At 41.0% G+C, this 21,612-nt stretch overlaps 1 protein-coding gene across 1 annotated transcript in view; it reads right to left on the reverse strand.

The window, feature by feature from the left end:
• LOC130911910 (E3 ubiquitin-protein ligase MARCHF9-like) overlaps window positions 1–20,556 on the reverse strand; it is a 29,574-nt gene extending 9,018 nt beyond the window's left edge. Inside the window, exons 1-3 of the mRNA XM_057829569.1 lie at window positions 19,540–20,556; window positions 11,335–11,490; window positions 1,457–1,649 (exon numbers count right to left, since the gene is read on the reverse strand). Of these exons, the coding sequence (XP_057685552.1) occupies window positions 1,457–1,649; window positions 11,335–11,490; window positions 19,540–19,872 (682 nt within the window). The 5' untranslated portion in view covers window positions 19,873–20,556. The remainder of the gene's footprint in view (window positions 1–1,456; window positions 1,650–11,334; window positions 11,491–19,539) is intronic.
• Between the last annotated feature and the right edge of the window lie 1,056 nt (window positions 20,557–21,612).

Raw genomic sequence — 21,612 nt, forward strand, 5'->3', positions numbered from 1 at the left:
AAAATCAGTTGGACCCAAACGCCAGCAGAGGGCGCCAAACACCAAAAAACAAGTAACAAGCTGACATTACACTGTACTGTCATTTTAGTCTGTTTGAGCGGGGCATGTGCGTTAATTGCGTCAAATATTTTAACCTGATTGATTTAAAAAATTAATTACCGGCCGTTAACGCGATAATTTTGACAGCCCTAATATATAATATTATATATATATATATATATATATATATATATATATATATATATATATATATAGTAAACATACATATATATATATGGCGGAAAACACAGACAAGACTGAAAAATCAGTTTCTGCTCTTGCACCCCTCTTAAAAATAAACTGCTGTATTTTAAGCCAAAAGAACTGTTGTGTTTGATAGAACAATATGTCTATATGCTGCCATAGCAGATTCATGGCGCACTAAGCCTCCGAACTATTTTGAAGTTGTCCGTTTTACCCTGAAAACCCCTGTTTAGAGACAACGCGCAACCGCTTTTGTTTCAACCTAGCCGTAATAAGAAGGTAAGTAATTATATTTATTTTTAAAAATGTACAACGCGCAACCGCTTTTGTTTCAACCTAGCCGTAATAAGAAGGTAAGTAATTATATTTATTTTTAAAAATGTCTGTCCTTTTTAGCTTAGAATCATTAATTGATATCTAATATTTAGTTAGTAAAAAAAAAAAAAACGACTTTTAAAAAATGATTCACTCGCATATTTTAAACCTTTAAACAAATTACATCACAATGAAAAATTTGGCGTCTGTAAAAAAGTCACGGATCTCTATCTCATAACTATCGCTTAATTGTATTTTTTTTTTGTTACTGTCGCATTTTCCCCAATATGTTGGATTATAAATAACCGATCCAAACAAAGAAAATTTGAAAAATAATGTTTAAAAGGGTAACTATATGAAAAAGAAAATCTCAACCACTCCTTGTTGTCTGTGATTTCTGCATAGCGACCCTTGTTATATCACCATGTTTCACCCATAAAATAAAAAAAAAAATCGGACTGTGGCCATTAACAGCTGTGTCTTGACACTCAGTGATACATGCTACATGGAATTTTTGGGTCGAAACAAGGTAAGTTCGCGATAATATCTCGTTAAAATCGTGGCGTCTTTAATTCTGCTATCGCCTCCAGTTAGGGTTTTGCTGTTTAATTTATTTTTTAAATGCCCTCCTGTTCAAAAATTTTCTTCCTCCAGAAAATAAAGATTTTAAGCTTTCCAATGATGTATCACACATGCATATTGGACAATTTTGAAATTTGGCCAAATTGGGGGTCTCAGAGCGGAACTTCAAGTCACCTTAGTGTTCTCCGCCATATACGGTAGTTGTGGATTAGCCTATTCTACAGCTCAGCTGTGGCTAGTCATTTGGTCAATTAGAAAGTAATGGAACCTTCCGGATCATCAAATTTGGTCTTTTGTAGCGGAGAAGCTAGCGTACCTATGCAGACGATGTCCATGAAGCCGTACATGCCGTAGCAGATCTGGAAGAGCAGGTCCTGGCGTTGCCACTTGGCCGAGGGGCTGAGTGAGGACCAGATGAGCCAGGAGATGCTGGCGATCAGGAACAGCGAGCCCAGGATGATGGCCGCGATCTGCACCTTCTCGATCACCGTCAGGGAGATGGCCTGCCACTGACCAAAAAACACATCAGAAATAAAGGAGATAGTACCTTTTCTCGTATGCACTGTCGAACTGTTTGCATTATTCTAACACAATATAATCAATCAGGGAATAGTACCGTTTCTCGTATTTACTGTTTGACTGTATTACTCAAACACACCCAATATAAAATGAATAGCACTTATACCATATTTTAAGGAAAACAAGCAGAATATAGGGCATAAAAGGTACATGACGCGTTCTTATCACGGAAGCCCAACGTGTGCGTCATGCAACTGACTGAGCAAGATTGACGCCGACACCTACAAGCCCACATCTGCAATACCAACTCTTGCAATCAGTTCTCCTGGACAGTCCAGAACAAATGACGGGACGTCCTGTTCCAACACAAAAGAACACCGGAGAACGCCCAATATCAAACTGATAACACGATAAGACTCCAAGAGCCCCTTTGACACTGAGGTGGCAAAATCCTTAACCCTCGTTCTCCTGACAACAGTAACTCCCGAATCCTCCTGTCCAATGCACAAACAGACAATAATCCTAAACAACGCCCAAGCACACCCTTCTTCTGCCCACAGCCCGCCCTGCGAGAGCCTTCAAAAAACTGAATGTTTAACGAAGCATTATCATTTTTTCTTGGGAACATTTTGTTGACTTGTGATATGGCGACCTTGGATCCTCGCATGGGTCCCTTTGAGCTGTATGATTGCTGTCAAATAACTTGTCAACTTGTGCTTTGAAAACTTCTTCCAGCTTTCAAAATGGGAGTCAGTACAAAGGGTTAAGACTAAGGTGAACGCGCGGAGTTTGGCCTTTTTGCCGGGTTGTCGGGGTCTCGCTAGCCCGGGTCGTTGGTCAAATAGATTGGATGTCTACTAAGGATAAACTTATGGTAAATATTCTCGTATCAACAGGAAGTGACCCGGAAATGCCATAATATCAACAGGAAGTGGCCAGATACCAATTGGAAGTGACCCCCAAAATTAACAGAAACTAATGCATAATAAATGTGTAACCTTAACTCCAACCCTATTGATTTTGAGGTATTTTGTTTATTTGAGGGTAGTTCCAGGTCACTTCCTGTCAGGGCCGGAGTGGGACTCATTTTCGGCCCTGGAATTTCATGCCTCAGACCGGCCCACTCATTTAAAATTATGTCATTATGCATACACGTGTTAAGTTCAGTGTTCTCTAAAGCCGTGTACTGTAATTCTGTGTATTCCAATTCAGTGCAGGTCATGGTTGTTTAACAAGGTGGCTTTATTTTAACAAGTGCAACACAACATATTTTGAACAAATTTAAAAATGGATTTAAAAAAAAACTATATTAAATGATACATTTGAAAAATAAATTAGGCCTGTCAAATGATTAAAATTTTTGATCGAGTTAATTACAGCTTAAAAATTAATCGTAATTAATCGCAATTCAAACCATCTATAAAATATGCCATATTTTTCTGTAAATTATTGTTGGAATGGAAAGATGAGACACAAGATGGATATATACATTCAACATAAGGTACATAAGGACTGTATTTGTTTATTATAACAATAAATCAACAAGATGGCATTAACATTATTAACATTCTGTTAAAGCGATCCATGGATAGAAAGACTTGTAGTTCTTAAAAGATAAATGTTAGTACAAGTTATAGAAATTTTATATCAAAACCCCTCTTAATGTTTTCGTTTTAATAAAATTTGTAAAATTTTCAATCAAAAAATAAACTAGTAGCCCGCCATTGTTGATGTCAATAATTACTTACACAATGCTCATGGGTGCTGAAGCCTATAAAATCAGTCGCACCCAAGCGCCAGCGGAGGGCGGCAAAACTCCATAAAGCACAATTAACAAGTGGGCATGTCATTGTACTGTCATTTAAATCTGTCTGAGCAGGGCATGTGCGTTAATTGTGTCAAATATTTTAACGTGATTCATTTAAAAAATTAATTACCGCCCGTTAACGCGATAATTTTGGCAGCCCCAAAATAAATGAATAAATAAGACCTTTTCTGCAACATCAAATATTAACAAAATGAGTGCTTACAGATAAAACAAACATAGCAACATAACAATATGAAAAATAAAGAATACGTATTGCGCATTGTAACAACTTTTAATGATACTATTATCCATTTTCCATTTCCACTTTAAAAACGCCACGTAATTGATTATATTAATTCTAATGTTCACTCGCTGAACGACATGGCAATCCTACCTTCCAGCTCTGCACCTGTGGTGTGTTCATTATGGCTAATGCTTGCTGCTACATATCCCTTGTGAGGTGCTACAAGAAGCCAAAGTTTCCACAATTACATATTGTCGTATCACACGGTGCAAGTTGCATTTTATTCGCCATGTGGCCTTACCACTTTCGTTGTAATCCTCTGTAGTTTGAGGCAGCAAGGTCGTTGCATGAAAAAAATTAGCTATTTTCGCGCATTTTGCCGATTCTTTCACGAGTGCTTTTCTCTTTTTAATTCTTATTTTTCAGCGCCACCCTTGCTCTTTTTATCCATCCGAGCACCGAGATAGCAGCTAATTTGGCTCAATACAGACTACAATTAGGGGGCGGAGCTGCATGCTGTATTTTTCGTCTGCACACGTGAGGATGAGTCTGGAAAAAAAAATAATACTGTTTTTTTTTTTTTAAGACGGCCCACAGGGACAGCGGTAACAGAATGTAAGTTATACTCAGTGACACTGTCATAAATAAATACCAAACAAAAAATGATAACAGTGTATTTTTTTTTTTTTTTTTTTTTTTAAATAAAACGCGGACCGGCCCATCTGGCCGGCCGGCCCTTCTGGAATCGTCCAGAAGCTCCCGATTAGTCACTCCGGGCCTGCTTCCTGTTAATTTTGGGTCACTTCTTAGGGCTCACTAGTAGACATCCAATCGAAACCATGTTGGTAGGGGCAGTGAAAGCTCTTTTAATGCTTCTGTCGTATTTGAAATGAATTCATTACAAGTAAACGTCCAATCTATTTGAAGCAGCGGTAGGGCTGCCATCCCTCCCACTTCAAATGGATTGGACAACTATTGCTGTCAATGGAAGCCATTGACTTAATTGCGGACGAACATTTTTATCCTTGATGGTACGTTTCATTGAGACGGCCGAGCCAGCCAGCCAGCGCTTTGTTTCCCGGGTTCTGACTTGCACACGTTACCATGGCAACAGCCAGCTCCACCAATCAGCGGGGCGCACGGCACGCGTGCACTCGCCTTGTCCTTCTCCTTACAAACATGGCTTCCCCCTCCCACCCAAGGTTGCACGAAACGTAAATTTCCTGCTGACGGACATTTGGCGAGATTTTTTTCCCCCCTCAATTATGGGCGGGACTTGGAAATAGCCTTTTTTTACTGGCCTCAGGGACACAAATGACTTCCTCGCGTCCCAATTTCTGCCTAGCAGCGAGTCACCACGCAAATGTGACGTCAGCAACAAAAGAGAAAAAAAAAGTGTTGTTAGAAAAGGGCAATCTTGCCAATATACATTCTTCTTTTTCAAAAGCCAGACATAAAATGTTCTTTTTTTTATTTATTTATTTTTTGCTTTTTTGGGTGCACACACTTTGACCGATTCTCACCGTTCCAAAAATTCACACATCGCAGACTCACAGATTGGACGTCTACTATGGATAAATTCATGATAAATATTCTCGTACTCAATCTTTTATTTTAACGCATTTACTGCCATTAGTGAATGAACTGATGCTACAAAATCAATAAGAAGTGACACGTACAAAACAGGAAGTGTCCAGGAAATGCCCCAATATGAACAGGAAGTGACCTGATACTAATAGGAAGTGAGCTCAAAATGCCTCAAAATCAACAGAAAGTGATGCATAATTGCCCCAGAATTAGCAGGAAGTGAACCGGAAATTACCCAACATCAATAGGAAGTGACCTGATACCAAAAGGAAGTAACCCCCAAATACCTAAAACCAAAAGTGACCCTGAAATGCACCAAAATCAATAGGTTACCTGATGCCAATAGGAAGTGACCCAAACATACCCAAAACCAATAGGAAGTGACCCCAAAATGCCCCAACATCAACAGGAAGTGAACTGATGCCAATAGGAAGTGACCTAAATATACCCAGAACCAATAGGAAGTGACCCTGAAATGTCCAACATCAACAGGAAGTGACCTGATGCCAAAAGAAAGTGATCCCAATGCCCAAAACGAATTGGAAGTGGCCCCGAAATGCCAGAAAATCAGCAGGAAGTGACCCAGAAATGCCCCAATAACAACAGGAAGTGACTTGATGCCAATAGGAAGTGACCCAAATGCCGAAAACCAATAGGAAGTGGTCCCGAAATGCCAGAAAATCAGTAGGAAGTGACTTGTATCAACAGGATGTGACCCAGAAATGGCCCAACATAAACAGAAAGTGACCTGATACTAATGGGAAACGACCCCGAAATGCCCCAAAATCAACAGGAAGTGATACATAATTGCCTCAGAATCAGCAGGAAGTGACCTGAAGTCAAAAGGAAGTGACTCATAAATTCCCCAACACCAACAGGAAGTCACCTGATGCCAAAAGGAAGTGACCCCCAAATACCTAAAATCAATAGAAAGCGACCCTGAAATGCACCAAACTCAACAGGAAGTGAGGCATAATTACCCCAAAATCAGTGTGATTGGACACGTAGCAACAGAAAGTGACCTGGTAAGTCCCCAAAATCAATAGGAAGTGACCTAATGCCAATAGAAAGTGACCACAATATGTCCAAAACCAATAGAGAGTGACTTGAAAATGCCCCAATATCAACAGGAAGTGACCTGATGCCAATAGAAAGTGGCCCCAATGCCCAAAACCAATACGGAGGGGCCCTGAAATGCCAGAAAAATCATCAGGAAGTGACTTGTATCAACAGGAAGTGAACCCAAAATGCCCCAAAATCAACAGGAAGTGACATGCATTAACAGTAAGTGACCTGGAAATGCCCCAAAATTAATAGGAAGGGACCTAATGCCAATAGAAAGTGACACAAAGATGGTCAAAACCAATAGGAAGTGACCTGAAAATGACCCAACATCAACAAGAAGGGGCCTAATGGCAACAGGAAGTGGCCCCCATGCCCAGACTAACAGGAAGTGACCTCAAAATGCCTCAACATAAACAGGAAGCGATGAATAATTGCCCTGAAATCAGCAGGAAGGGACGCGTACCAACAGGATGTCAGTCGGAAATTCCCCAACATCAACAGGAAGTGACCTAACGCCAATAGAAAGTGACCCCACGATATCCAGATGATTCAACTCTATTTTACATCTTGCGGTTGTGATTCAATTCAATTTTGATTGGGAATCAATTTGAATTTCAATTAATTGGTTTAGGTTGATTCGGTAAGTTGTGATTCAATCAATTGGCAATCTCTGGGTTGTGATATGTGATTCACTTGAATTTCAATTACAAACTAGGCCTGCAAGCAGGACTGAACGGGCCCTCGCAATCTAGCGCAACTCGGACAGTGTGTAGGTCAGGGTGGTGGCAGACCCTCCTCTCTAATCATCTCATTAGAACCTAACATGCTCGAAAGTCGCCTCTTTACATTCACACGCCTAAGAGATAAAAATCCCTATTGGAAAGTGTACTACAAAAAAGGAGCCACTACTGAGCTGTGCAGCCAAGCCCTTATTCAAAACCAAAATGAATCTTCTAACTGGGCCAATTCGACCAAGTGTGCCAAATTCTGTGGCTCTATAAGATGCCTGAGTCTCTGAAAAAAAAAAATCCTTTTAATGGCGAACAAAGGGTCGTCACGGCAGCAGACAGAGACATGTGGACATGGGCCGTAAAATAAGTATTTCAAAAGGTCTTGAAACTACAATGACCAACCTGAAAAGAACTGGACATATATTAGAAAAATGACTGACTTTCTATTGCCACTAGTTGGCGCTGTAGGGTTGATGCAAATGACCCCTACAGGACCCGGTTGATGCAAATGACCCCTACAGGACCCTTCAGAGTATGACTCAACAAGCACGAGATGTTTGGCACAGATATGTTGTAGAAGTTATGACTGTTCAAAACTTGTGGTGAGACGAAATGGCTTCAGTCATTTTCACTTCTCCTGTTGGACTCTTCTGCTTCAACCAAACCTCAGTATTTTTCATCAGGCACCTGAACACATGTCTTATGGCTCCCCTGATGCAGGTTTCAGGTGAATAGATTTTTTTTCCTTGGAGGAGGAGCCTGTTTCGTAAAAAAAGGCATTTCCTCTTCCCACTAGGGGGCGCTAGGCCTAATGGGTAATATTTCAATGCACTCGTATTAAGGGTAGGGTCCCGCACATACATGCCAGATATGAAAAAGATTGAACGTTGTGTCAAGGAGCTATTAGTCATTAACTGAATTTGTCATTTTGCCGCAAAAATGGCACCACGCCCAGGTCAGACCCATGAATGAAAACGCACCATTTTGAAAATTTTAGATCTCCTATGTTTCCTGAATAGTTTCACCAAGTTTGAAAATGATCCAACTAACTCCTTCAGTGACAAGGTCTCAAATGTGCACGCTGTTAATTGATAAAAAATCCATTCGATCCAAAACACCCGATTTCCTGTTGGGTTTGGAATATGGGTTCAAGAGACTTTTTGGAGTAGATTTGCACAAGGTATCGACTCCCCAAATTTCATTGCTCTACGTTAAAAAAAAACTAATAGGAAACGCCTTTTTGAAAAATTCAAGGGGGCGCCACTAAGCCCTTTTGTTACATTTTTTTTGTAACGTCACAAGATTATTGAAATCCACGCAAAGCCGCATGTATGTGCAAAATTTGGTGAGTTTTCGTGCATGTTCAGGCCTCCAAATGTAAACTATACTACAAATGGATAAAAATTTCACATTCGATCCAAAATACCCAATTTTCTGTTGGATTTGGAAAATGGGTGCATGAGACTTTTTGGAACAGTTTTGCATAAGGTATGGACTCCCCAAGTGTCATTGCTCTACGTTGAAAAAACCCAATAGGAAAGGCCTTTTTTAAAACTCCTTTCTGTCGCCACTAGTTGGCACTGTAGAGTTGACGCAAATGACCCCTACAAGACCTTTCAGGGTAGGACTCTCAATAAGCACAGGATGTTTGACGCAGATATGTTATATAGCTGCCGAGTTATGACTGTTCAAAGTTTTTTGCGAGACAAATAGTTGACGGTCATTTTCACTTTCCTGTTTGGACCCCTCCGCTTCAACGAAACCTCAATATTTTTCATCAGGCACCTGAACACAGGTCTTAAGGCTCCCCTGATGCAGGTTTGAGGTCAACAGATTTTTTTCCCTTGGAGGAGGAACCTGTCTCGTTAAAAAAGGCATTTCCTGTTCTCACTAGGGGGCGCTAGGCCTAATGGGTAATATTTCAAAGCACTCGTGTTAAGGGTGGGATACCGCACATACATGCCAGATATGAAAAAGATTGAACGTTGTGTCAAGGAACTATTAGTCATTTACTGAATTTGTCATTTTGCCGAAAAAATGGCCGACTTTGGCACCACGCCCAGGTCAGACCCGTGAATGAAAACGCACCATTTAAAAAACTTAAGATTTCATATGTCTCCTGAACAGTCTCACCAATTTTGAAGATGATCCAACTAACTCCCTCGGCGAAAAGATCTCAAATGTGCACCCTGTAAATCGATATAAATTTCATATTCGATCCAAAATAACCGATTTCCTGTTGGGTTTGGAATATGAGTTCAAGAGACTTTTTGGAGCAGTTTTGGACAAGGTATAGACTCCCCAAATTTCATTGCTCTACGCTGACAGACCCTAATGTTATAGGTCAATTTTAAAATTTCAAGGGGGCGCCACTGAGCCATTTTGCTACATTTTTTTGCAACGACGCAAAATTATCGAAATTTACAATTTTCCACACGTAAGTGCAAATTTTGGTGACTTTTCGTGCATGTTCAGGCCCTGAAAAAAAAAAAAAAAAATCCTTTGCAAAACAATAGGGCCTTCGCATGCTTAGTGCTAGGACCCTAACTAATTTGAATTTGATTGTTTCAATTACAATTCTATCAGATTTAGATTCTTTAGGTTTTGATTCCATTTCATTTGGATTCTGCAGGTTACATTTCAACTCTTTCAATTCAATTAGGATTCTTTTGGTGAGGATTCAATTCTACTTCCCATTTTCAGGTTGTGATTCACTTGAATTTCAGTTGCAAATTAATTTGAATTTGATTGAATCCATCCGATTTGGATTTTGATGTTGTATTTCAACTCATAATTCTACTTCCAATCTTCAGGTTGAGATTCAATTCAATTTTGTTTCCACATCAATTATTTTGATTTGAATTGAGTAAATTGGGGGGCTTGAGATATTGATTTCGAGTGATGACGCCCCTCTAAGCCCCCAATTCACTGCAAAGGGGACCCGAATTTGTGTTATGCTCGTGCTAGTTATTAGGACACCCCTCTGTTATCGAGAGAGTTGGTACGCTCCATTAGCCGCGGGAGCTAAACTGAGGAAAAGCTACGAGTGACGTCACCACTCGAAATTAATATCTCAATAAAAGCATAATACTGTATCAACAAAACTGTTGCAGCACAAACGATTGACATAATTTTTATATAAATTTGCGTCTGATGGGGGGGGGCAACTTCATGGAGGTCCGTATAGATGGTCACAAAGCACATATAAAGTGTCGTCCTTTTTTTTTTTTTTTTTTTTAACTCATTTTGCTGCTGTGCTGTGAGCCGTTTGGGGTTGTGCTACGAGCTATTTGCTGTCGTGTTGTGGCATTTGGGATTTGTGCTTTTGCCAATTTGCAATCGCGGTTTAGGAATTGGGGATCGTGTTGTGGCAGTTTGCATTCGTGCTGCGAGCCATTTGCTGTCGTGCTGTGGCAATTGGGGTTCGTGCTTTTGCCAATTTGCAATCGCGCTTTAGGAATTGGGGATTGTGTTGTGGCAGTTTGCATTCGTGCTTTTTTCTTTTGCAAAGCGTTTACAATTGGGGTTCGTGCTTTTTTCTATTTGCAAAGTGTTTGGGCTTTGCATTTCGCCTGACACCTCTCGGCCACCGTATATTTCACATCTTTAGGTTTTGATTCAATTCAGTTTTGACTGCTGTCCAATTATGATTTCCATTCTGTGAGTTACAATTGCATTGGATTTGGATTGTTTGGGCTGTGATTGAATTCAATTTCATTTTTTTAGAGTACATTTCAACTGTGTCAATTCAATTCGGATTCCTTGGGTTGTGATTCAATTCAATTTCGTTTCTTTAGATGACTTTTCAACTCTTTCTATTCAATTTCGATACTTTAGATCAGTGGTGTCCGAACGATTCCACATAGGGCCGCAGTGGGTGCGGGTTTTTGTTCAAACCCATCATGAGGACAACCTTTCACCAATCTGGTGTCTCACAAGGGTAATCAGTTGATTGCAGTCAGGTGCTGCTTGTTTTAGCACAAACCTCATTGGTTAAACTGTCTGTGCTCGATTGGTAGGAACAAAAACCAGGACCCACAGCGGCCCTTGAGGACAGGTTTGGACACCCATGCTTTAGATGATGATTCAACTCCATTTGAGGTTGTGATTCAATTTTGATTGCAAATCACTTGGATTTGGACTCTGAGTTGTGATTGAATTCAATTTGGATTCTTAAATCCTGACGTTCCCGTGTTTGTTTGTTTTTCTACTAGCGGCAAAAGAATGAATGGAGTGAATACCTGCAAGGGGTTTTTGGTGCTGATGGCCAAAACCTGGTACTTGAAGTAGCAGAGCTCACAGCTCCAGGAGCCCCTCTCGCTGATCCAGCGGATCAGGCACGGCTGGTGGGTGCAGCGCACAGAGCCGTCGCACCGGCAAGGACTCAGCAGTTCGCCCTTAAGTACAAAAAATAATTAAAAAAAATCAGTCAGACTAACTCAGCCTCTTAATACTTATTGTATTCATACATTTTTTTATTAATTTTTTTTTTCTTTTCTTTTTTTTTTTTTTTTAAGTAGCAACAGTGAATATCAAAGAAAATAGTTTACACTTATTTTGCATAATATATTTTTTCCTAAAATAACAAAGGGGGAAAAATATTCTCTTTTTTAATTGATTTTTGAATGTATTGGATATTTTATTTTTGTGTAAGTACAGTATTTATAATTATTATAATAGAATTATTGAAAAAAATAAAATAAATTGTATCCAATACAAGTACAGTATTTATAATTATTATCATAGAATTATTGAAAAAAATGTTCTTAAAAAATATAAATTGTACCCAATATTTTACTTTAGCTAAAACATATATACAGTACATTGTTTATTTAAGAATGTAACTGATTATTTTGTGTAATATTTTAAATTTAAAAGAAAAATTATTAAAGAAAATAGTAAATATTCTATTTATTTTAATATTCATTTTTCCTGTTATCGAAACTAGTAAAAATATTAAATATACAACATAATATTCAACTAATTAAATATTTAAAAAAATATATATATATACAAAAAAATATAAACTTTATCCAAGATTTTACATTTTTTAAACTAAAATGTATGTACAGTATGTTTTGTTGATTTAAGAATGTAATTTAAATGTGATTATTTTGTATAATATTTTAAATTTAAAAGAAAAATTATTAAAGAACAAAAGTAAATATTATATTTATTTCAAAATCCATTTTTTTCTATTATTGAAACTATTAAGAATATTACATATACAACATAATAATCAACTTATTAAATATATATTTTAAAAATTATAAATATAAATATTAGAAAAATACTAATACAAACGGTGGAAATAATTTGTATTAATGATGAAACATCATTTTATTCAGTTCAATTTAGCAATTTATTAGCAATGAAAAATTAAGTGACTCGGAAAACAGTTCCGCTCCTTGTTATGACTCATAAATAATATACAAATTCACACAAACATGAAATAACATGACAAGTTGGCCGCAGGGAGGGAACATTTTTTTTCTTGCTCGTCCCCATTTGGATGTTTTTTCCACCTCTCTCCAAAAATAGAAAGGTGCCCACTTTTTGAAATGTTTTATTTTAAGGAAAAAAAACCAACGGAATACTTTGGTATGAAAAAGTATCTGAACTTTCGGAATTCCTCACATTTCTGCATAAAATTACCATTAAATGTGATCTTTGTCAAAATCATACAGATGAAAAAAAGTGTCTGCTTCAACTAGGTTTTCATATTTTAATGAGGATACCATGCATACAATGACAGAAGGAGGAAAAATAAGTCAGTGAACCATCACGTTTAATATTTTGTGGCCCCCCCTTTGGCAGTAATAACTTTAACCAGACGCTTCCTGTAGCTGCAGATCAGTCTGGTGCATCGATCAGGACTAATCTTGGCCCATTCTTCTCTACAAAACTGCTGTAGTTCAGTCAGATTCCTGGGATGTCTGGCATGAATCGCTGTCTTTAGGTCATGCCACAGCCACTCAAAGTCTGGACTTTGACTTGGCCACTCCAGAACGTGTATTTTGTTCTTCTGATACCATTCAGAAGTTGATTTACTTCTGTGTTTTGGATCATTGTCTTGTTGAAGCGTCCATCCTCTTTTTAGCTGCAACTGTCTGACACACGGTTTCAGGTTGTCCTGCAAAACATCCTGATAAACTTTTGAATTCATTCTTCCATTAATGATTGCTAGTTGTCTAGGCCCTGAAGTAGCAAAACAGCACCAAATCATGATGGTGCCTCTACCATGCTTCACGGTGGGGATGAGGTGTTGATGCTGGTGAGCTGTTCCATTTTTCCTCCACACATGATGTTGTGTATTCGTCCCAAACAATTCAACTTTGGTTTCATCAGTCCATATAATATTTTGCCAAAACTTCTGTGGAGTGTCCAAGTGCCTTTTTGCGAACATTAAATGAGCAACAATGTTTTTTTTTTAGACAGCAGTGGCTTCCTCTGTGGAGTCCTCCCGTCAACACCATTCTTGGCCATAGTTTTACATATAGTTGATGTGTGCACAGAGATATTGGACTGTGCCAGTGATTTCTGTAAGACACTCTAGGGTTCTTTTTTACCTCTCTGAGTATTCTGCGCTGAACTCTTGGTGTCATCTTTGGTGGACGCCCACTCCTTTGGAGTGAAGCAACAGTGCCAAACTCTCTCCACTTGTTGACAACCTCTCCGACTGTCGATTGATGAACATCCAGACCTTTAGAGATGGTTTTGTATCCTTTCCCAGCTTTATAAAAATCAACAATCCTTGATCACAGGTCTTCAGACAGCTCTTTTGACCGAGCCATGATGCCCATCAGACAATGCTTCTCATCAAGACAATTCTGACCAGGTGGGTGTTTTACAGTCGGCAGGGCAGCTTGAAACCATTCATCAGTAATTGTGCACACACCTGACTTAAATTGATTGGTAAAAAATCGTTTCAATTGCTCTTTAAGTCTCCTTAGGGAGAGGGTTCACTGACTTATTTTTCCCCCTTCTGTCATTGTTTGCATGCTATCCTCATTAAAATATGAAAACCTATAAATATTTGGGGTGGTTTTAGTTAAAGCACTGTTTTTTCAACTGTATGATTTTGACAAAGATCACATTTGATGGGGATTTTATGCAGAAATGTAGAATTCCAAAAGGTTCAGATACTTGTGACCCAAAATGAAAAAGTGACAAAAAGCTACAGGAAGTTGTCCGTAACGACTCTAAGATTAAGGGAAATACCCCAAAATGAACAGGAAGTGACCCAGTCAATAAGAAGCGACCCGAAGATGCCCCAAAATCAACAGGAAAGCATCCAAAATGAACAAGAAGTGACCTCGGAATGCCCCAAAACGTGCCAGGAAAGACCAAAAGAATCAGGAAGTGGCACAGAAATGACCAAAAATCAACAAGTGATCCAAAATGTACATAAAGTGACAACAGAATGCCGCAAAATGTGACAGAAATGACCCAAAATCCACAGGAAGTGACACGTATAAACAAGAAGTGACCCAGAAATGCCCCAAAATTAACAGGAAGTGACAAGTCAATTTGCGGTGCCCCATATATCCACCAAATTTCAACAGGAAATGATCCAAATTGTTCAGGAAGTCACCCCAGAGCGCCCTAAAATGTGCTTGGAAAGATCCAATAGCAACAGAAAGTGACATGTATCAACAGGAAGTGACCGGGAAATGCCCCAAAATGAACAGAAAGTGACCCATTCAATAAGAAGCGACCTGGAGATGCCCCAAAATCAACAACCAATAAAATATCTAAAATTTACAAGAAGCGACCTCAGCATGGTCCAAAATGTGCATGGAAATATCCAAAATAAACAGGAAGTGACCTGTAAATGCCCCAAAATGAACAGAAAGTGACCCAGTCGAAAAGAAGTGACCCGGAAATGCCCCAAAATCGACAGGGAATGATCCAAAATGTACAGAAAGTGACAACAGAATGCCCCAAAATGTGCCAGAAAAGACCCAAAATCAACAGGAAGTGACGAATATCAACAGGAAGTGACCCGGAAATATCCCAACATTAACAGGACGTGACCCAGTCAACACGAGTTGACCCAGCTATCCCCCAAAAATCAATAGGAAATGATCTAAAATGCACAGGAAGTTACCCCAGAGTGCCCTAAAATGTGCTGGGAAAGCTCCAATATCAACAGGAAGTGAAACGTATCAACAGGAAGTGACCGGGAAATGCCCCAAAATGAACAGAAAGTGATCCAGTGAAATATGACCCAGAAATCCCCCAAAATAAACAGGAAATGATCCAAAACTAACAGGAAAGACTTCAGAATGCCCCAAAATGTGCCAGGAAAGACCAAAAGAAACAGGAAGTGGCACAGAAATGCGCCGGGAAAGATCCAATATCAACAGGAAGTGACATGTATCAACAGGACGTGACCGGGAAATGCCCCAATATCAAAAGCAAGTGACACGTATCAACAGGAAGTGACCGGGAAATGCCCCAATATCAACAGGAAGTGACACATATCAACAGGAAGTGACCGGGAAATGCCCCAAAATCAACAATAAAATATCTAACATGTACAAGAAGTGACCCCAGAATGCCCCAAAATGTGCTGGGAAAGACCCAAAATAAACAGGAAGTGACCTGGAAGTGCCCCAAAATGAACAGAAAGTGACTCAGTCAATAAGAAGTGACCCGCAACTGCCCCAAAATCGACAGGGAATGATCCAAACTGTACAGAAAATGACAACGGAATGCTCCAAAAAGTGCCAGAAAAGACCCAAAAATCATTAGGAAGTGACCCAGAAATGCCCCAAAATTAACAGGCGTGACCCAGTCAATACAAGGTGACCCAGATATCCAGCAAAATTAAACAGAAAATGATCCAAAATGTTCAGGAAGTGACCGCAGAGTGCCCTAAAATGTGACAGGAAAGATGATGCCAACAGGAAGTGACCCGGAAATGCCCCAAAATAAACAGAAAAGGACCCAATCAATAAGAAGTGACCCGGAGATGCCCCAAAATCAAGAAAATGTACAAGAATGCCCCAAAATATGCCGGGAAAGACCTAAAACAAACAGGAAGTGACCCTGAAATGCCCCAAAATGAACAGTTTACTTCCTGTTGATATTGGGGCATTTCCGGGTCACTTCCTGTTTATTTTGCGGCATTTCAGGGTTACTTCCTTTTGATTTTCTGCCATTTTAGGGGCACTTCCTTCTGGCATTGGGTCACTTCCTGTTGATGTTGCGGCATTTCTGAGTCACTTCCTGTTGATACGTGCCACTTGCTGTTGATATCCGGGCATTTCCGGGTCACTTCCTGTTGATATTGCAGCATTTCTGGGTCACTTCCAGTTGATACGTGCCACTTCTGATTTTGGGGCATTTCGGAGTTACTGTCTTTTGATTTTCATGCATTATCGGGTCACTTCTTATTGAAATTACAGCATTTCTGGGTCACTTCCTATCAGTATTAGGTTACTTCCTGTTGATCGGGAAGCATTTCTGGGCCATTTCCTGTTGATATGCATCACTTCCTGTTGATTTTGGGAATTTCCGGGTTACTTCCTTTTGATTTTCTGCCATTTTAGGGGCACTTCCTACTGGCATTGGGTCACTTCCTGTTGATGTTGCGGCATTTCTGAGTCACTTCCTGTTGATACATGTCACTTCATGTTGATATTTGGGCATTTCCGTGTCATTTCCTTTTGATTTTGGGGCATTTTGGGGTGACTTCCTATTGATCACTTTCTGTTGATATTGGGGTATTTCTGGGTCCTCCCTGTCAAATTTTGGGGCATTTAAGGGTCAGGTTGGGGTCACTTTGTGGATTTTGGGTCACCTTCTGATGATTTTGGGGAACTCCTGGGTCATTTCCTGTACATTTTAGGTCAATTTCCTATCATTTGCGGGTGTTCCTAGGTCACCTATTGAAACCAGGTGACTTCCTGTTGATCTTGTGGCATTTTTGAGTCACTTCCTGTTGATATGTGCCACTTCCTGTTGATATCCGAGTATTTCCGGGTCACTTCCGATTGATGTTTCAGCATTTCTGGGTTACTTCCTGTTGATACACGTCATCTCCAGTTGATATTAGGGCATTTCAAAGTCCCTTCCTGTTTATTTTGGGGCATTTCCGGGTCACTTCCTATTGGTATTGGGGTCACTTCTAATTGGTATCAGGTTACTTCCTGTTGATTTTGGGGGATTTCAGGGTGACTTCCTTTAAAGTCTCGGGCATTTTAGGGTCACTTTCTATTGGCATCAGGTCACTTCCTGTTATGTTACAGCATTTCTCAGTCACTTCCTGTTGATTCATGTAACTACCTGTTAATATCCGGGCATTTCTGTGTCACTTCCTGTCGATACGTGCCACTTCCTGTTGATATCCAGGCATTTCCGGGTCACTTCCTGTTGATATTGCAGCATTTTTGGGTCACTTCCAGTTGATACGTGTTACTTTCTGTTGATATTAGGGTCATTTCCATGTCACTTCCTCTTTATTTTAGGGCATTAGATCATTCTCCAATGGCAGCAAATGAGTTTAAAAAAAGATATAGACCAAATTACGAGAAAATTTACCATGAGTTTATCCCTAGTACGTACATTCGCTGCCGACCCTCCCACTTCAAATGGACTGGACGGCCATAGCTGTCAATGGTAGCCAATGAGTTACCACGTTTCACACAAAATCACGATCAATTTAACATTGATATGTATTAAGTTTTCATTTCAATTTTACTATATCGACTGAGTCTGTTAATAGACTTACAGTGGCGCCTCCAGAAAGTTTTCATAGGGGTGGCCAGATAGTGCCACTTAAAATCTTGGGGTGGCACACCAAAAATTAAAAGCCATAATTTCAGGTTTTTATTATGTTGTTGCAGTAAAAAGGCAACTATCAGAAAGCCTTAAGGACACGCCCACTGATATACTTTAGTGTATTGTGTTATATTTAATGTACTGCTGCAACAATTAATCGATTAACTTGAGTTATTCAATTCGAAAAAAGATTCGAATTAAATCTTGCTGCTTCGAGTATTCGTGAGTTAAGTATTTGCATTTAATTTTATTGATTTGGGTGGATACATTACCCTCCAGTGGCAACAGTGAATATGACATAACTCATTTCACATCGCTGAATCCAAGTGCTCCCTGTTAAGACCAACATAAGCTACGTTTTTGTTTGAGCTAATGCTTTTTTCCCCCCATAGGTATATTTAGCCAATTTTCGTGGGAATATATGTTTGAACCATTTGTTGAGAGCACTGTAAAAAAAAAAAAAAAAAAAAAAAAAGACGTTAGCATTTTATAGCATTGAAGCTAGCAGTCTTTTGCTATGTAAGTTAGCCAGTTGTTCTTTTATTGTACTTAGATCCTCATTTCTTTATTTTTTATACCGTTTGAGGCTTAGCTCAGGTACTTTTTTTTTTTTTTTCCTTATCCGATTACTCGATTATTCGAACTAAGAAGTTCATCGATTAATCGACTACTAAAATAATCGCTAGCTGTAGCCCTAATTTAATGTTACTAATGATTTAATGTGCATAGTCCATATCAGTCCAGTCAACATTTTGAGTTCCACAACAATACTGTTTTATTGTGTTATGTATATATTAAGCATAAAGTGAACATTTAACAAAAGAGGGGTGGTCAGTGGGGTGGCCAACAAATTTATTGGGGGGCCGTGGCCACCACTGGCCACCCTCTGGTGGCGCCACTGCCTAGTTAATATCAACATTTCCCTGTTTTGTGATCATAATAATAATACTAGGGCTGTCAATATTATCGCGTTAACGGGCGGTAATGATTTTTTAAAATTAATCACGTTAAAATATTTGACACAACGCAAATGCCCCGCTCAAACAGATTAAAATGACAGCACAGTGTCATGTCTACTTGTTACTTGTGTTTTTTGGTGTTTTGTCGCCCTCTGCTGTCGCTTGGGTGCGACTGATTTTATGGGTTTCAACACCATGAGCATTGTGTAATTATTGACATCAACACTGGCGAGCTACTAGTTTATTTTTTGATTGGAATTTTTACAAATTTTATTAAAACGATAACATGAAGAGGGGTTTTAATATAACATTTCTATAACTTGTACTAACATTTATCTTTTAATACAAGTCTTTCTATCCATGGATCGCTTTAACAGCATGTTAATGTTAATGCCATCTTGTTGATTTATTGTTATAATAAACAAATACAGTACTTATGTATACAGTACGTTGAATGTATATACCCGTCTTGTGTCTTATCTTTCCATTCCAACAATAATTTACAGAAAAATATGGCATATTTTATAGATGGTTTGAATTGCGATTATTTACGATTAATTAATTTTTAAGCTGTGATTAACTCGATTACAAATTTTAATCGTTTGACAGCCCTAAATAATACATGTTTTGACGAGATGAGTCCGTTTCACGCGCGAACGAAATAACATGACAACAATAAGATCTGAAGTTAGGGGTTACCTGCTCGGGGCCTTGGAAGCAGATCCTGCACTGAGGGGTCCTGAGGCTGCTGGCGGTGCTGGCCAGGGACACGGCGTCCAGGCCCTGCACTTGCAGCTTGGGCTCCTTGTCGTCCAGGGCCTGCGGGCCTCGCGGCCGCGGTTCGCTGCCGTAGTAGTCGTCGTCGTCGTCGCAGTCGCCGTCGCGCGGACGGCAGTCGACCAAGGCCGGCCAGCCGCATCCGCCGTCCCCGTCCCTATCGGCGGCGGGGGGCCCGGAGCGTCTCGAATCGGATCGCATCAACACCAGCACCTTGAGTTCGTTAAGAAACATGCGGATCCGATACTTGAACATGTTGGGCCGCGGCGGCAGGAGGACCCGACTCCTTCCTCGCCGTTCAAAAGCGGCCGTGCTCCAAAGTCAAAACGTTCAACTCGTCACAAACACGCCGAGCCGGCCGCTCGCATCCTTCCTGGGGGACTCGCAACGAGAAACAAAGCGGACGCCAACGTCGTCGTCGTCGTCGTCGAGGAGGAGGCTGGCCTACATGATGTTTGGCTAGCCGAAACAGAAGACGGCGGCGGTGGCGGCGGAGGACGGCGACTCGACTCGGCGGTGGCGGCGGTGGCGGCACCGCGACGACGACGCGCCGTCCACGCGCTCACGCTCGGCGAAGATCATAATCCGGGGCGAGACAGATGCGCCTCCGCTTGCCTCTCATTCCGGCTGGTCGCGAGGAGCATCCGGGAAGACGGAAAATGCCGTCATTTGCATTTTCCGGCGGGGCGGCCGACAAAAACAAGCCGCTGGCTGGCTGGATGGCGCTGGGCTGGGCGCTCCCTCCCCGACTGCTCCTCTCAAAACAAGGCGCTCTTTTCTTCTCTCGTCTCGGCTCGGTCGGCTTTGACGTCCGCAAAGGAGGTGTCCGTCATGTGCGGCTAGAGCATCGGGCGCATCGATTAGGGGCGCGAGCGCATCGGTGCTCCTGATCGGGATGCCGAGGCTCCGCTCCGCTCGTTTTCCCCCTCCTCCTCTACTCACCCCTCAGCCAGCCACTTCCGGAAACAGCATCTTGCGAGAACGCTCTTATTTTGTTTCGCTACATCCAAGGGAGGCTGCTGATGATTTGGGGGTCGATCTCCAGTCACTTCCTGACCATTTTAGGTCAATTACTGCCCATTTTGTGGGAATTTCCTGTTCATTTTGAGGCGATTTCGGGTCACTTCTTGTTGATTTTACATCAAATAGACCTTAACAAGGAGAATAGAAGTCTAAGTGTCTGGATGGTCTGAACAGTTTTAATGTTTCACATTGAGAGAATGACATACTCCCATTGTGATCATTTAACATACCTCATTTATTATGACAAAGCAGCGAACAGGAAGGGGTTATGGGGGAACAGAAGAAAAGAAACACAAGAGAAGAAACACAAACAACAACAAGAAATACATTGAACGCCTAACTACACTAACTACTAATATGTTGGTGCTATTGTCAGCTAAATGTATTTCAGGTTGACACCATGTGGGTGGCCTGTTGACCAGGGAAAGGAGGGGAGAGGGTTGGGGGAGTCCATAAGCTAAGTGATTGGGAGGGGAGGACTGTACACAAATCAGCTCTGTGATTTAGAAACCAGTAATCGTGTGAATCCCTTGTGAGTGTAAGCCCGTTGGCAACTGTCCCATCGCCAATTACGGCGCCGGGATCCCCCACCCGAGCGCGCCCAATCACATCCAGCCACGCGCGAGCCCCACCAAACATGCGACAGCCACGCAGACGAGTGGAGACGCCGCACGGGTGCCAACCCAGGGTCACGGCCCCCACCCAGCCAGCCCAGGAAGGGAGGGTGGGAAGGCGGGCAGGGGGCCAGCGCAGCCCATCCCTCCTCCTGCAGCCCAGGAAAGGAGCCATCGTCACCACACCGGAATCCAGGTTGGTCCCCCAGGCCACCCGTGCCCCCATCAACCAGCCTTCAGGGATGGGAAGAGGGGAGGCCCCACCAACCCCACGCCCACCCCTGTTCGCCCAAGAGCCACAGCTGCAGCCCCCCAACCGGCACAGCACACCATGTGGCGCCCCCAACGGTCCACCAAG

This window comes from Corythoichthys intestinalis, chromosome 2 (genome assembly GCF_030265065.1).
Source record: "Corythoichthys intestinalis isolate RoL2023-P3 chromosome 2, ASM3026506v1, whole genome shotgun sequence".
In the NCBI taxonomy this organism is placed as follows: Eukaryota; Metazoa; Chordata; class Actinopteri; order Syngnathiformes; family Syngnathidae; genus Corythoichthys; species Corythoichthys intestinalis.